Source organism: Scyliorhinus canicula, chromosome 20, assembly GCF_902713615.1.
Source record: "Scyliorhinus canicula chromosome 20, sScyCan1.1, whole genome shotgun sequence".
NCBI lineage: Eukaryota > Metazoa > Chordata > Chondrichthyes > Carcharhiniformes > Scyliorhinidae > Scyliorhinus > Scyliorhinus canicula.
In genome coordinates this window covers 12,539,407-12,554,941 of record NC_052165.1, presented here as the reverse complement: position 1 = coordinate 12,554,941, position 15,535 = coordinate 12,539,407, and the positions used below count along the sequence as shown (strand labels likewise).

Sequence of the window (15,535 nt, the reverse complement as noted above, 5' to 3'; positions counted from 1 at the left end):
CGAGATGGCTTCAAAGGGAACACCCATTGACAGCGGCGGGAACAGAGAATTCCGCCGCCAGCGAACGACGCACCGCCTCCCGCTGCCAAGAAACACGGGGCTGGGAGTCCAGAGAAACCCGGCCATTGTCTATCCTTAGCTTCCCTTGGGAATGTGGTGCCGCAGCCCATTTGTGATGGTAGTCCCACAATGCTATTAAGTAGAGTTTGAGGAGTTTGACCCAAAAAATGAAAGAACGATGATATACGTCCAGGTCAGGATGGTGTATGACTTGGAGGAGGACATGGGGGTGATGGTTTTCCCACACATCTGCAGAGGTAGCTCTGACAATGAACTGAGAAAAATAAATAACCTCACCAGGGCAGCCAAGACAAAACATTGAACCACCTTTGTCTTTTTTCTCTCTCTTTTAGTCCATCCCTCTTAAAGTCTTGGATAACTAACCCATCATAGTTCACTGTAGTTAAGAAGGGTTCAAACTCGGCATCACGCACTATATCAAGAAGCTAGCACTGATATTCATTTTAATATTGTTATACATGCAAATAATATCAGCTAGAACATACAAGCAGATTATGGAAATGTTTATAAAGCACAGGAGAGTTCAGGGAAGCAGTTTCATAGCTGTTGTCTGATTATTTCTGCCAAAATAATTTCCTGCACCATTTTTGCATTGCCGGTCTACTGAAAAGCACAGGGAAACTCACCCGTGTCTGACAAACAATTCATATCAGAATTCATTGATTGTGGGGAAAGGGATACTTTAACTGTGAAGTCTGCCAACTATAAAAAAGTAGCAGAGTTATTAGAAATACATGTAAGTATATACAGTATTTATGGAAACCTTTAAAGTTATTGGGGTTGTCCGTGGAAAAGGATGTTTCATTTCTAGATCCCAAGTTCAAATTCTACACAGGCTGATCAGAAGAAAAAATCTCCTTCTCTGCTGATTATAAAATGGGTTATCTCAATTTGCAGTATTTTCACTGTATCGATCACTGCAGTTAACTGATTGTAGAAGAGATTAAGGTGAATAGAATTGGCACCGCAATATGTTCACAGCTATTTAAATGTCTGTTAAAATGTAGAATCGACTATTGAGTCATTCTGTTATTTAAAAGAAAGTCCATCTATGCAGAAAATTAATGATGGACTAACAGGGTTCATTTTTCAGATGATATACTCAAAATATTACCGCAGGTTAAAAGATTAGCATCAGAGTGTTGTATATGCCTTTAAGGGCTAGTAACATGCCAGTCTAGTATAAAAGTGGGCAGCACGGCAGCACACGTGGCTAGCACTGTGACTTCACAGCGGCAGGGTCCCAGGTTCGATTCCCCGCTGGGTCACTGTCTGTGCAGAGTCTGCACATTCTCCCCGTGTCTGCGTGGGTTTCCACCGGGTGCTCCGGTTTCCTCCCACAGTCTAAAGATGTGCAGGTTAGGTGGATTGGCCATGATAAATTGCCCTTAGTGTCCAAAAAGATTAGGAGGGGTTATTGGGTTAGGGGGATAGGGTGGAAGTGAGGGCTTAAGTGGGTCGGTGCAGACACAATGGGCCAAATGGCCTCCTTCTGCACTGTATGTTCTATGTACTCTATGAACTATGTAAAAGGTATTAGGCAGAACAAGGGTTAATATGGGTCTGGAGAACAGTACTGCCGCCCATGGTATGATGCATAGAGTCACATGGTAGTAGCCTGTGGCGTAGAGTCTGGAAGGAGCCATCATGGAGACAGCACCCATGCACAACAATACCAGGAATATGTACATAGTTCTGGGTTAACAATATATGGTTTATGTTTAAACATACAAGTCTCCAGACCTCTTAGTTAGACAATAAATGAACCAGCGTGATGGAGTGGCATGAACCACTTCAGCGCGGGCTGCACCAAAGGTGCGGAATCCTCCACACCTTCGGGGGCTAGGCCGGCGTAGGAGAGGTTGGCGCCCCGCCAACCGGTGCCGGAGGGCCTCCGCCAGCCGGCGCAAGCTGGCGCATGCGCGGGAGCGTCAGCGTGTTCTGGCGCATGTGCCGAACCGCTGGCATGATCTCAGCGCATGTGCAGGGGGTTTCTTCTCTGCGCCAGCCATCGCTGAGGTTCACAGCGACCGGCGCGGAGGGAAAGGGTGCCCCCACGGCACAGGCCCGCCCGCGGACCGGTGGGCCCTGATCGCGGGCCAGGCCACCGTGGGGGTCCCCCCCCCCCTCCCGGGGCCAGATCCCCCCATGCCTCCCAAGGACTCCGCAGGCCACCCGCAGAGCCAGGTCCCGCCAGTAAGAACCTTGCATAATTTACTCCGGCGGGACTGGCCGAAAATGGACGGCCGCTCGGCCCATCGCGGGGCGGGGAATCGCGGGGGGGTGGGCGCTGCCAGCGGCCACTAACTGGCGCAGCGCGACTCTTACCCCCCCCAAAATCCCGGCGCGGGAGAATTCGGCAGCCGCCGGCACGGCGGCGGGGCGGGATTCACGTTGTACCCCAGCGATTCTCCGACGTGGCGGGGGCTCGGATAATCCCGCCCAACATCCTGTATAAGGGTCTTCTAGCTGTTTTTTGTCGTTATTTCCAAGAATCAAAGCACAGGCAGCTTGCACACACCTGAGTTTACAAATCTCCTAGTTCATCCCACCTGGATGGAGTTAGAAAGGGCTCCTGGGTGTCTTTGGATTGGCATGGGCGAGATGGGCTGAATGGCTCCCGTCTATGCTTTACCTTTTCTATGCTTCCATGGTAACTCTATTGCTCAGAAAGACCGACCACTGAAAATTGGTCTCGTCTCTCGTATAATAGCCAAGAGTACCTGGATTTGCATCTGTACCCTGGGGTCCTGGAAGAGACAGACTCCATCCATGATTTTGTTTCAGAACCCATTTTCACTGCAGAATATTTCTGAATGAGGGGTTTGTACCTGTTCTGCCTGTGCTTACCTTCAGATTCCAGCTGCTTTAGCTGTTGTGATGTGCGCAGGAAGTAGGCCCTCAACATGATGAAAATCACCGCCACTGGAATGGCGGCTAACAGAGTGTAGGGTTGTAGCACAGACACCACACAGATGGCCCCCACGACAATCAGTATCAACTGTAAACAAAATGCAAAACCATTAAATCTATCGCCATTTAACAAATAATAAGGGCCAAACAGTTAGGATGGTCCTAGTTTCCCCCCTTTTCGGTGATCATTATACACCGGCTAAGTCCAACAAGTGGAGTGAACAGATTACTTCCTCATCCTATGGATGATCTAGGTTTGAATTAATCAAGGCTCCTTGTCTCATATTCACCTTCCTTTCTGAGAATGTTCTGTTCGTAATAGCTCTGTACAGATTGAAAACCAGTGACGTGAGAATAAAACTTGGATCCTCCCATTCCAGGATGCTGTGTGCGCATGAGGCTCCTCCTAATATATTCTACTTTCAGAATTCTAAAGCAAAATCTCTACAGGGTAGAAGGAGGCCATTCGGCTCATCGAATCTGAACTATCCCTCTGAAAGACACCATAACTGGGCCCATTCCCCCGCCCTATCCCCATAACCCCACCTAACCTGTAGATCCCTGGACACTATGGAGCAATTTTTTTATCATGGCCAATCCACCTAACCTTCACATCTTTGGATCTCCCCATTTCATAAATAAATAACATATTAATGCTTCATGTAATGCCCCAAAATCAGATCTATATTCGTCTCCTTGCTTTCAGCAGACTACCTAGATGAAATGAGAGTTCAGTTTTATTTATCACTAGTCAATCCCAAGTGACACAGTGCATATCAGAGTTCATGGCCATTCTCTCTCTTCTGATTTCTCTCTGTTGTTGATTCTCTCTCTCTCTCTCTTTGTCCTTTTGGCTCTCATTCTCTTCTTTACTCTTTCTCTACCTTTACTTCTCCTTCCCATGTTCTTTAATTTTCTTTGAACTTGATAAAGAACAAAGTGGCAAATGATATGTGTGGTACAGCAGGGAGAGAAGTGGAATATTTTTGAGTAATTTGGGTACCTGACCTTTTGCTTTTCCAAAGCGTTCTGGCCTTTAGTTAAGTAGGTTGCCTCGCTACATGGAGCATGTGTGTACTTCAGACCAGGCAAAGAAAATATATACTCGTATGTCTTAGTTCAGAGAACTCTTAAACATGAACATATGGTGCTTCTTTTTTATTCTATATACAGGTTTAGGGTGGCACGGTGGCTCAGTGGTTAGCACTGCTGCCTCACAGCGCCAAGGGACGCGGGTTCGATTCCGGCCTTGGATCTCTGTCTGTATGGAGTTTGCACATTCTCCCTGTGTCTGCGTGGGATTCCTCCGGATGCTCCAGTTTCCTCCCACAGCCCAAGAATATGCAGGTTAGGTGGATCTGCCATTCTAAAATTACCCCGTAGTGTCCACAGATGTACACGTTAGGTGGGGTTATTGGAATAGGGTAAGAAGTCATCTTGGACTCAAAGAATAAAGAACAAAAAAAGTACAGCACAGGAACAGGCCCTTCGGCCCTTCAAAGTCTGTGCTGATCATGGTACCCTAACTAAAAAAACACTCAAAACCTTAACTCTATCTCTCTCTCTCTCTCTCCACTGATACTGTCAGACCTGCTGAGTTTTTCCTGAACTTTTTATTTCAGGTCTCCAGGATCTGCAGTATTTTGCTTTTATTTATATTGTGATGTCTCAAAGGGTCAGACAACAACTTAGGCGGGGCTAGAGACATAAAGCAGACAACCTTAAGACCATATCCCACCAATAGACCATTTATTGATTAATACATGTAAGGGCACACAGCCAAGTTTATAGCCATCCACACAAAACAGATTCAAGTTACCAATATAGGCACTCACCCAGTCCGCATTCAAGCTGTAAAATGGGCTCACAGTCCGGCCCTGATCACAGTCCACAATGCCCACTGAAAATGGCACACAGCAAGTAATCCTCACAGGAACGGATCTGTGTGGAGTTCTCCCCGTGTCTGCGTGGGTTTCCTCCGGGTGCTCCGGTTTCCTCCCACATTCCAATGACGTGCAGGTTAAGTAGATTGGCCATGCTAAAATTGCCCCTTAGGGTTCAAAGATGCACAGGCATGGTGGGGTTACGGGGATAGGGCAGGCGAGTGGGTGGGGTGCTCTTTCGGGAGGGTCGGTGTGGAGCCGATGGACCAAATGGCCTCCTACTACACTGTAGGGATTTTATGGATTTTATGAATCCACTGGTCGGGGTCGTAGTCCACAAGTCACATAGCAAATGGTGCTAAGCAAGAAATCCACGTGGGGATCCACTGCCTCCTGACCTCCACTCCAAGACCCACTCACATAGGATCCACTCATATAGTCTGTTTTACAGCTGATCCCCATTTTCTAGATTGATGTGGCCTCATTTCTGGGTTGAAGGTCACCGGTGTCGGCGGCTATTTTGTGTGAGGCCTGGTTGTACTCGGCAGCTGTGGGAGGGGTAGCACCTGGCCCCATGTGGCCATACAATAAATACATATGAATATTAGGGCAGGCCAGGTAATGACAGCAAGTTTCCTTTCCTAAAAGGCATTAATGATGCACTTGAGGTTTTTACAACAATCTGGCATCGTCATAGGCACATATTAATATCGGCTTTCCTGTTTCATATTTAATAAACTGAATTCAAATCCTCAAATTGCTATGATGGGATCTGAACTCAGATCCTCTGGACCGTCAGTTCAAGTCTCTGGATTTCTAGCGGGGAACAACGTAACCATGGAAACCACCGTGCCCAGAACTCCACACATGTTCTGGATATAAAATCAATTGTTTGTACAGAGAAATTAATGAGAAATTAGGAGGAAGTTTGTCATAAATTCTCTGACCTGCACAAAGTCAAAGACGGTGAGTGGCAACATGTCGTCTATGATGGCGGTATCTTTGATGAAGCGGTTTAGAATTCGGCCTGCAATTTAAAAATAAATAAAGAAACAGACTTTTTTTTACAAAGCAAAAGTGATCATTTTGTTTTCTGGAAAGTAACCATTTCTTCCTGGTTGTTTTAATTATTCGCCGGAATTCTCCGCCAATCGGGATTCTCTTTTCCCGCTGGCAGCCCACCCCAGCCCACCCCCGCGGTGTGGGATGGTTTCGATGGGAAATCCCATTGACCAGCAGTGGGGGGATAGAATCCTGTTGCAGAGAAACGCACAGCTGGGGGAGACCGTAGAATCCGGTCTGTTATGCCTGTAAGTCCAATCCATCAAAGAATAAGACATCCGAGAGGATAAGAAAACCACATTGACCAATGGAAGAATCATCAACACAAATCCCCCCAATGCAGCTAAACGTTTATGAATCTACTTCCAATGCGTTGACATTACAGGTGTGTCAGTGGAAAGTTTATTTTACAGTTTGTGCAGATGATATTCTCTCTTGCCCTTACTGCAGTGGAGAATAGAAATCAGTGGCGAAAGATTGTTCATAGTGCGGTCAAACCTTGGAACGATGATGGATGAAAGGGAAGAAAAGACAAGACAGGTGAAGAGTTTGTGACTCCGCTTCTAGATGGCTATCCAGCCAAAGAACAGCAGCCAATTTGTGCACAGCAGTGTTTTGAAAGCAACAAATTTATGAATGAGCAGAAAACCTATTTTAGTTTTTAGGTTAAGGGAGAAAAGTGGCCCAGCACATTGTGAGAATTCCAGCTCTTCTTCAAATAGTACCATTGGCTCATTAATATTCTGCAAGTAATAATAATAATCTTTATTATTGTCACAAGTAGGCTTACATTAACACTACAATGAAGCTACTGTGAAAGTCCCCCAGTCGCCACACTCCGGCGCCTGTTCGGGTACACAGAGGGAGAATTCAGAATGTCCAATTCACCTAACAAGCACGTCTTTCAGGACTTGTGGGAGGAAACCGAAGCACCCGGAGGAAACCCATGCAGACACGGGGAGAACAGACAGTGACCCATGCCGGGAATCGAACCTGGGACCTTGGTGCTTTGAAGCAATAGTGCTAACCGCTGTGCTACCGTGCCGCCAGGTAGACAGGGTGTGTGTTTAATACGTACTAAAAAAGACAGCACCTCCAACGATACAATTTTCCTCAACACTGCACCAATAAAACAGATTCTGTACTAATGTTTGGAAATGGGACTCAAATCCACAACTTTCTGATTCAAGTGCTTTGGGGACATGGGTTCAAATCCCACCATGGCAACTGGTGGAGTCTAAATTCAATTCATAAAAAATTCTGGAAGTGAAAGTTGGTCTCAGTAATGTTGACCAAATTGCTATAAAACCCATCTGGTTCACGAATGGCCGACATGTGACTCCCGATCTACAGCAATGTGGACTGCCCTCTGAAATAGCCTCGCAGGGCAATTAGGGATGGGCAGAAAATGCTGGCCTGGCCAGTGCCACCTATATCCCACAAAAGAATAAATGAAAAATGATATAAAATAATAAATAAATATAAGCAGTGCTGTGAAAGATGATTTCAAACTGTTGGAACAAATGGATAGATTTTGTGAAGGAAGTTTTCTGGTTCAAGCTTTACTCACCCAGACGACAGCTTGTCAATCTGCCGAAAGATTGGTGCACCCTCTTTACTGAACTGACCTGGGCCACCTCAGCAGGGAGGCTGGTAAAACGCAGATATGGATTCATGCTTTTGTCTATCATTGCCAGATGTGATTAGACATAGACATAGAATTTACAGTGCAGAAGGAGGCCATTCGGCCCATTGAGTCTGCACCGACCCGTGGCAAGAACACCCCACACCTCCACTCTATCCCCGCAACCCAGTAACCCCCGCCAACCTTTGTGGGCACTAAGGGGCAATTTAACGTGGCCAATCCACCTAACCTGCATATCTTTGGACTGTGGGAGGAAACCGGAGCACCCGGAGGGAACCCACACAGATAATAAGGGGATCAGGCGTTGTAGGGAGAAGGCAGGAGAATGGGGATGAGAAAAATATCAGCCATGATTGAATGGCGGAGCAGACTCGATGGGCCGAGTGGCCTAATTCTGCTTCTATATCTTATGGTCTTATGGTCTGTGTATTTGGGGAAATGTTGACTAGAGTTCAGAAACTTCCCTATGGATATGGAATGGAATTCTGCATATAGTACTTCTTTGGAGAAAACAACTTATGTGTATGATAGAAACTTGTTGATTGACTGGTGAATGACTCCATATATTTGATCTTCCGCTTCTTAGCGCAATTCTAATTCAAAAACCCACCATTCACTATTTCACCTGGAAATACTGTCGCAGTAATCTTGAAATATTAATATTTTGTGTAAAATGTTGAAGATTTTCTGGTGCTTTTGGATTGAGTTATCCAATGCGTTATTAAATGCACTATTTCAAGGTTCTGGGAAGGTTTGATATTATTCAGGCTGTGTGGCCACAATGGACTTTTACAATGGGCATCCAGGAGGCAAACGACTAGTCATGTGAGTGCATGAATTATATTCCTTCCAATTTAACAGAAATCTGCAAGAAGGTGCTGCCTATCAGTGAATTTTATAGCCTCTGTCAGATTCAGCTACAGTAGCAAATTTACCCGTGTCAGATAAGAGACACACGTCATATGTTGACCAGAAGTCCCCCACATTGCCACTCTGTATTGTATTTTCTGTTACATGTAGATTTATGCATTCTGATTTTGAACGCGCGTAAAAGATAAATCACGGCAAAAGCTAATTAATAACCAAATTCAAACCATCAAATCAATCAGCTTCTAAAATTTATTGTCAAGTTAACCTGTTGCTGGATATAAAGCTCAATTTCTACTCCTGACTGTTGCCACCAATTTCTTTTGATGTTATTTTGTTATTTTTGATTACTGTATTACTGCCACAGAGTCATAGAGGTTTACAGCATGAAAACAGGCCCGTCAGCCCAACCTGTCCATGCTGTCCAGTTTTTAACCACTAAGCTAGTGCCAATTGCCAGCATTTGGCCCATAACCCTTTAGTCCAGAACAGTCAAACTTACTGGGCATGTATGAAAGCTAGAGAAGAACGACCACAAGTGATCCCATTCTTGACTATTCGTGCTTCAATTAAAAGTTATAACAATACGATAAGAAGCAAAGATTATTTGAAATTTTAGCGCAGTGGATCCAACATGATTCAGCAAAATAAAACAAATGAATTTAAATATCTTACGCATGTTTCACGCACTGGGTAAAACAGTACGCTAGAACAATGACTCACACAGTGGTGAACATAACTTGCTGCCAATACATGAAGGGCATTTTATTCTTCTCTCAGAAAAGTATCTGAAGATACGACGTCCATGAATAACAAATCGCTCTCATTGAAGGAGTATTTCTCTTCCTTCTCATACCCCAATGAACAGAATTCTGAGAGATAAAATCCAAACTTTCACTCCAAAGATGGAGCTGACACTTATAACCGCGCGTTACTCCGCCAAACTATTACCTGATTTCATTTGGTTGAATACAGTCATCGGCGCTTGTAGAACAGAATGCAGCATTCGTTTATGCAGGTCCTTGGAGACTGTAACAAGGGTATGGACCAGAGGCAGTCCTCGAATAACACCAAGTGCAAGGAAGCTGTCTGCAAGTCCCACATAGATGTAAAATATATAATAGTAGCTTCCGTTGGTAATAAATTTGGAAAATATAGAAAACTGGGAGAGGTTTGTTGAGGTGTCATTGGTTTGTGAGCCGGTATCTTCCGCTAATCTGAAAACAATCAAATATGCAGAATAACTGAGAACGATATACTTTTTTGCTTGATTGCTGAATATAATTAGTTCCTTTTTTTAAAAAAACTTATCAACTTTTTGCTGTGTTCAGTTTGAAGTTGTGATGTAGGCATAACCCAAGAGTGGTAAATACATTTGGGTTGATTCAGCCTATAGTCACGATGAAGTGTATTTATTTATTTATTAATTTAGTGGTCACAAATGGCTACGATCACACCAGCTTTAAAGAGCACAGAACAAAGAAAAGTACAGCACAGGAACAGGCCCTTCGGCCCTCCAGGCCTGTGCCGATTATGATGCCCAAACTAAAAACAAAACCTTCTGTCCTTACTCGGTCCGTATCCCTCCATTTCCTCCCTATTCATGGACCCAGACAATTGCCACTTCAATGTTGCTAATGTGCCTGCTTCCACCTCATCCTCTGGCAGCACGTTTCAGGCACCCACCACTCTGTGTGAAAAACGTACCCCGTACATCTCACTTAAACTTTCCCGCTTTCGCCTTGAACCCGTGCCCCCTTGTAATCGACATTTCCACCTTTGGAAAAAGCCTCTGAGCATTTGTGGGCAGCACGGTAGCATGGTGGTTAGCATAAATGCTTCACAGCTCCAGGGTCCCAGGTTCGGTTCCCGGCTGGGTCACTGTCTGTGCGGAGTCTGCACGTCTTCCCCGTGTGTGCGTGGGTTTCCTCCGGGCGCTCCGGTTTCCTCCCACAGTCCAAAGATGTGCGGGTTAGGTGGATTGGCCATGCTAAATTGCCCGTAGTGTCCTTAAAAAAGTAAGGTTAAGAGGGGGGTTGTTGGGTTACGGGTTTGGGGTGGATGCGTGGGTTTGAGTAGGGTGGTCCTTGCTCGGCACAACAACGAGGGCCGAAGGGCCTGTTCTGTGCTGTACTGTTCTATGTTCTATGTTCTATCCACCCTATCTATGTCTCTCACAATTTTGTCGCCCTTCAATGAGTCTCCCCTCAGCCTCCATCAAATATGGCTTTTGGGAACAAGCAAAACAGTGGGTTGTAGTGCAAGAGGGGGCATGCCCGTAGTCTTCTGCCCACTGTTGGTGTAGCAGTTTCCTTGTGGACTTTGGAAGGATGCTCTTGGCTGGAAACCTTATGATCCACGGAAGGTCACGGAAGGTAGCGCTTCCCATCTTCCCTCACAAATGCATCCCCCTTTGCTGGGGGCCTTCCTGAACGCCTTGGCGAATCTGATCCCATTACCTGGGCTCCAGGGGAACCCTCCGTCCTTAATACTGCTGCCTGAGCAGTGGCCACCACTACCAGTACTGCTGGGATTGAAGAGCTGCCGGCCACCCAATTGGCTGGCAGCTCTTGGGAGCAGTGCCTTGTCTCAAAAGGGGCAGGCACCTCGATTATTGAGTCAAGCTCATTACTTGTGACACATGTTCCTCTTTTCTGTCGCTGTGTGAAGCTAAGTTGCGGTTTATAGAACTGGAGAGAGCCATCACCTCGCAGCGTACGTTGACTCGCAATTTAACACCAGCCCAGCTACATCCTGCTGGGAATTTTAAGAGTGAGTTTGCGGACAGTGCCCTGTGTGACTCACAGAGCACGAGTGAGCAGAATGTGGTAGAGGGGCTTGAGGGAGAAGTAGGGACCCTTTATCTGAAAGGGCAACTCAATCTATCCTCGGTCGCTATATAAATGCACGATGTATGTTTGGCAGGTTAGTAAGCTTTGAGAATCATCTCTGTACCCTTCAGGTACAAGTTTTTCCAACAAAGTTTAATTTGAAAGCATACTTGAAAATTCCTCTTATTTTGTTTTTTAGCAAGTGTAGAATAGAAACTTTAGATACTCAATTGATGGAGCTGAAATTATGGAATGTATTTCTGGAGAAACGGTACAAAAATTATATTAATGTCTAAATGCTTACACTGTTGCCATAGTAACATAGTGTAGTGATTTTGGCTCAGACATAGTTCCTTCAATCCCATGCAGGATAATGGGCAGCAAGACTCAGCCACCAATACCCCAATGCAACACGATTTCTTTCTCTCCAGCCCACTCTTGGGAGGACCTGGATGATGCAGGATTTTCTGGGATGGTTCCGTAATTCGGCGTTTTGTCCCCGATTCCTTCCTTCTCGGCAGGCTTTGTGTCTGTTCATGCAATGGACATGGAAAGATGGTGGTTTTCACTTGGGGCTGCCCAGCAAGAAAACCTCCTTCCCCCACTCCCACTGCCTCAACTGCAGCCAACTCCTCCCGCAACCTCGTCAGCCACTCCCTCCCACTCCCAGTATCGTGTCAGCATCAGAAGCACCAAACCAACCACCCCATGGCACAGTGCCATTCTCATCCAGAGTTGGTTAACTTTGGCCTGTAGGAGATTGAAGTTGGGAGTCTCCTCTTGCTTTTGCCTCTGTTTTTTTGTGAGCATGTGCACTATGCCTGTTGGCCATGAGGAGGAGGTGTGGTCACCTGAACCACCTCCCCCCCCCCCCCATCCTATTCCCCCCCACCCCCAAGTCCCACAGTCAAAGTGACCCTTACGTAATTTCATAAGAGTTGATAATACTGCTGAGGGAGTTAGAGACTGTTAATGGGGTAGGGAATTCTGATCATGCAGGACAGGTTGGGATAGCGAGGAGGTAGATCACGGGAGGGAATCTGAACCCCTTGGACTGAGTTTTATCGCAAATGTGCTCTGCACCCATCCATTTTTTAAAATTATTTTATTGAACCTTTAACATTTTAACCATAAATCACATAAAACAAATAATATTTACAATATAAAACAAAAGACAAAAGAGAACGAGAAAGAGCGAGACTGAGAGCGGACTCGAGGAGACAAAAGAGAACGAGAAAGAGCGAGACTGAGAGCGGAGTTGAGGAGATAAAAGAACGAGAGAAAGAGGGAGACTGAGGCGGAGTCGAGGAGACAAAAGAGGGTGAGAACGAGAGAGAATGAGAGCGGAGTCGAGGAGATAAAACAGCGAGAGAAAGAGCGAGACTGAGAGCGGAGCCGGGAGGATAAAAGAGCGAGAGAAAGAGCGAGACGCAGAGCGGAGTCGAGGAGATAAAGGAGTGTGAGAAAGAGCGAGACTGAGAGCAGAGTCAAGGAGACAAAAGAGGGTGAGAAAGAGAGAGACTGAGAGCGGAGTCGAGGAGATAAAAGAGCGAGAGAAAGAGCGAGACTGAGAGCATAGTCAAGGAGACAAAAGAGGGTGAGAAAGAGAGAGACTGAGAGCGGAGTCGAGGAGATAAAAGAGCGAGAGAAAGAGAGAGACTGAGAGCGGAGTCGAGGAGATAAAAGAGCGAGAGAAAGAGTGAGACTGAGAGCGGAGTCGAGGAGATAAAAGAGCGAGAGAAAGAGTGAGACTGAGAGCGGAGTCGAGGAGATAAAAGAGCGAGAGAAAGAGAGAGACTGAGAGCAGAGTCGAGGAGATAAAAGAGCGAGAGAAAGAGGGAGACTGAGAGCGGAGTCAAGGAGATAAAAGAGGGAGAGAAAGAGGGAGACTGAGAGCGGAGTCGGGAGGATAAAAGAGCGTGAGAAAGAGTGAGACTGAGAGCGGTGACGAGGAGATAAAAGAGCGAGAGAAAGAGCGAGACTGAGAGCGGAGTCGAGGAGACAAAGGAGCGTGAGAAAGGGCGGGACTGAGAGCGGAGACGGTGAGATAAAAGCGTGCAAGAATGAGAGAGACTGAGAGCGGAGACGAGGAGATAAAAGAGTGCGAGAAAGAGCGAGACTGAGAGCGGAGTAGTGGAGACAAAGGAGCGTGAGAAAGAGCCAGGCTGAGTCAGAGCCATGCGGATAAAGGAGCACGAGAAAGAGTGAGACTGAGAGCGGAGTCGGGAGGATAAAGGAGCGTGAGAAAGAATGAGACTGAGAGAAGAGTGCTCGCTTGGAGTTTGGAGCTCCCGAGGTGATGTCAGTGTACATAAGTGATGAGGTGCAAGTGGAAGCAGCTGATTAGGTAAATACTGTCGGCTAAGTATTTACTACCTTTATCGCTTTTATATTGTAAGATCTCTATTTTGTGGTCTATAATTTGTAAGGGCTACATTCTGTACTAACAAGGACAGGAAAGAAGGGCCTGAGAGTAATTGATATTGTTCGATCTTAAGTATCTTCCAAAATGTTTAATTTAAAGAGATAAGAGGCAGAAGATCTCAAAGCCATGGTGCTACAGTTGGGAAGCCAGGAACATTCCCAGTGTAGTAGGTGTCTCCAGCTGCAGCTCCAACAAGTACGGGTTTTGGAGTTGGATCGGCAGCTGGGGACACTGTGGGCATCCTCGAGGTGGAGAGTATGGTGGATAGTTTGTAAAGAGAGGCAGTCGCACCGCAGGGTTAGACTCCACAAGCAGAAAGGGAATGGGTAACCACCAGGCAGAGCACGAGGACTAGACGAGCAGTGCAGTACTCCCCTGCAGAATAGATATACCGCTTTGGATACTAATGGGGGGAATGGCCTCTCAAGGGAAAGCAACAACAGCCAGATCTGTTGCAGCACGGTTTGCTCCGCAGCACAGGGAAGGAGTAAAAAGCGTGGGAATGTAATAGTTACTGGTGTTTCAGCTTGAACGGGACTAGATAGGCGTTTCTGTGCCCGAAAACGAGAGTTCAGGATGGTATGCTGCCTCCCTGGTGCGAGGGTCAAGGATGTCTCAGAGCGGCTACAAAACATTCTGGAGGAGATGGATGAACAGCCTGTGATTGTTGTACACATTGGTACAAGCGACATAGGTTTAAAAAAGGGATGAGGTTCTAAAAGCAGCATATAGTGAGTTAGGAAGTAAGTTGAAAAGTAGGACCTCAAAGGTAGTGATGTCAGATTTACCACCAGTGCCATGCTCCAGTCAGAACAGAAATAGCAGGATATATCAGGATAATACGTAGCTGGTGTGAGGGTTTCACACTCCTGGGACACTGGGACCAGTTCTGGGGGAGGTGGGACCTGTACAAACTGGATGGGTTACACTTGGGCAGGACTGGGACTGATGTCCTAGGTGGAGTATTGGTTAGAGCAGTTGGGGAGGATTAAAATTAAAATGGCAGGGGGATGGGAACCTATGCAAGCAGTCACAGGAGGGGAGGAAACGGCCAAGAACAAAAGACAGAAAAGGGAATAAGAAAAGCGATTGGCAGAGAAATCAAGGGCAAGAATCAAACAGGGCAACATTGAAAAATAATGGGAATGGAGCAAGGAATGTAATGAGAGATGAATCAACAACAATCTTGTTGTGCAACGCAACTATCGGATGAGTGACCATAATATGTTAGAATTCGTCCTCAAGTTGGAGAGTGATGTAGCTGATTCTGAGACGCGGGCCCTGAATCTGAGTAAAGGAAACTGGGATGGTATAAGTTGACTATGATGGATTGGGGAACGTTACTTAAAGGTATGATGTGGATAGGCAATGGCAAACATTCAAAGAGCGCATGGGTTAACTGCAACAATTGTTCATTCCTGTTTGGCGCAGAAATAAAATGGGAAAGGTGGCCAAACCATGGCTTTCTTGGGAAATTAGAGACGGTATGCAATCCAAGGTAGAGGCGTACAAATTGGCCAGAAAAACAGGAGGCCTGGGGATTGGGAGTAGTTTAGAATTCAGCAAAGGGTGACAAAGGGATTGATTAAGATGGGAAGATAGAGTATGAAAGTCAACTTGCGAGGAATAAAAACGGACTGTAAAAGCCTCAATAGGTATGTGAAGAGAAAAAGATTGATGAAGACAAATATAGGACCTTTGCAGAAACAGTGGTATGGGCCTGGGTTTAGAGAACCCCAAAGTGTATAATGGACTTCACCTGACCCACAACTTTTAATAGATTGTGGTATGGGGAGCTCACGGCCCACTCTACAGGTGTGGTACAGCA

General features: G+C 46.0%; 1 protein-coding gene across 1 annotated transcript in view; it reads right to left on the bottom strand.

Annotated features, from left to right (window-relative positions):
• The window catches only part of cftr (CF transmembrane conductance regulator), a 189,092-nt gene that overhangs the window by 42,955 nt on the left and 130,602 nt on the right, over window positions 1-15,535 (bottom strand). Inside the window, exons 17-19 of the mRNA XM_038781050.1 lie at window positions 9,403-9,668; window positions 5,825-5,904; window positions 2,932-3,082 (exon numbers count right to left, since the gene is read on the bottom strand). Coding sequence (XP_038636978.1) covers window positions 2,932-3,082; window positions 5,825-5,904; window positions 9,403-9,668 — 497 coding nt within the window. The remainder of the gene's footprint in view (window positions 1-2,931; window positions 3,083-5,824; window positions 5,905-9,402; window positions 9,669-15,535) is intronic.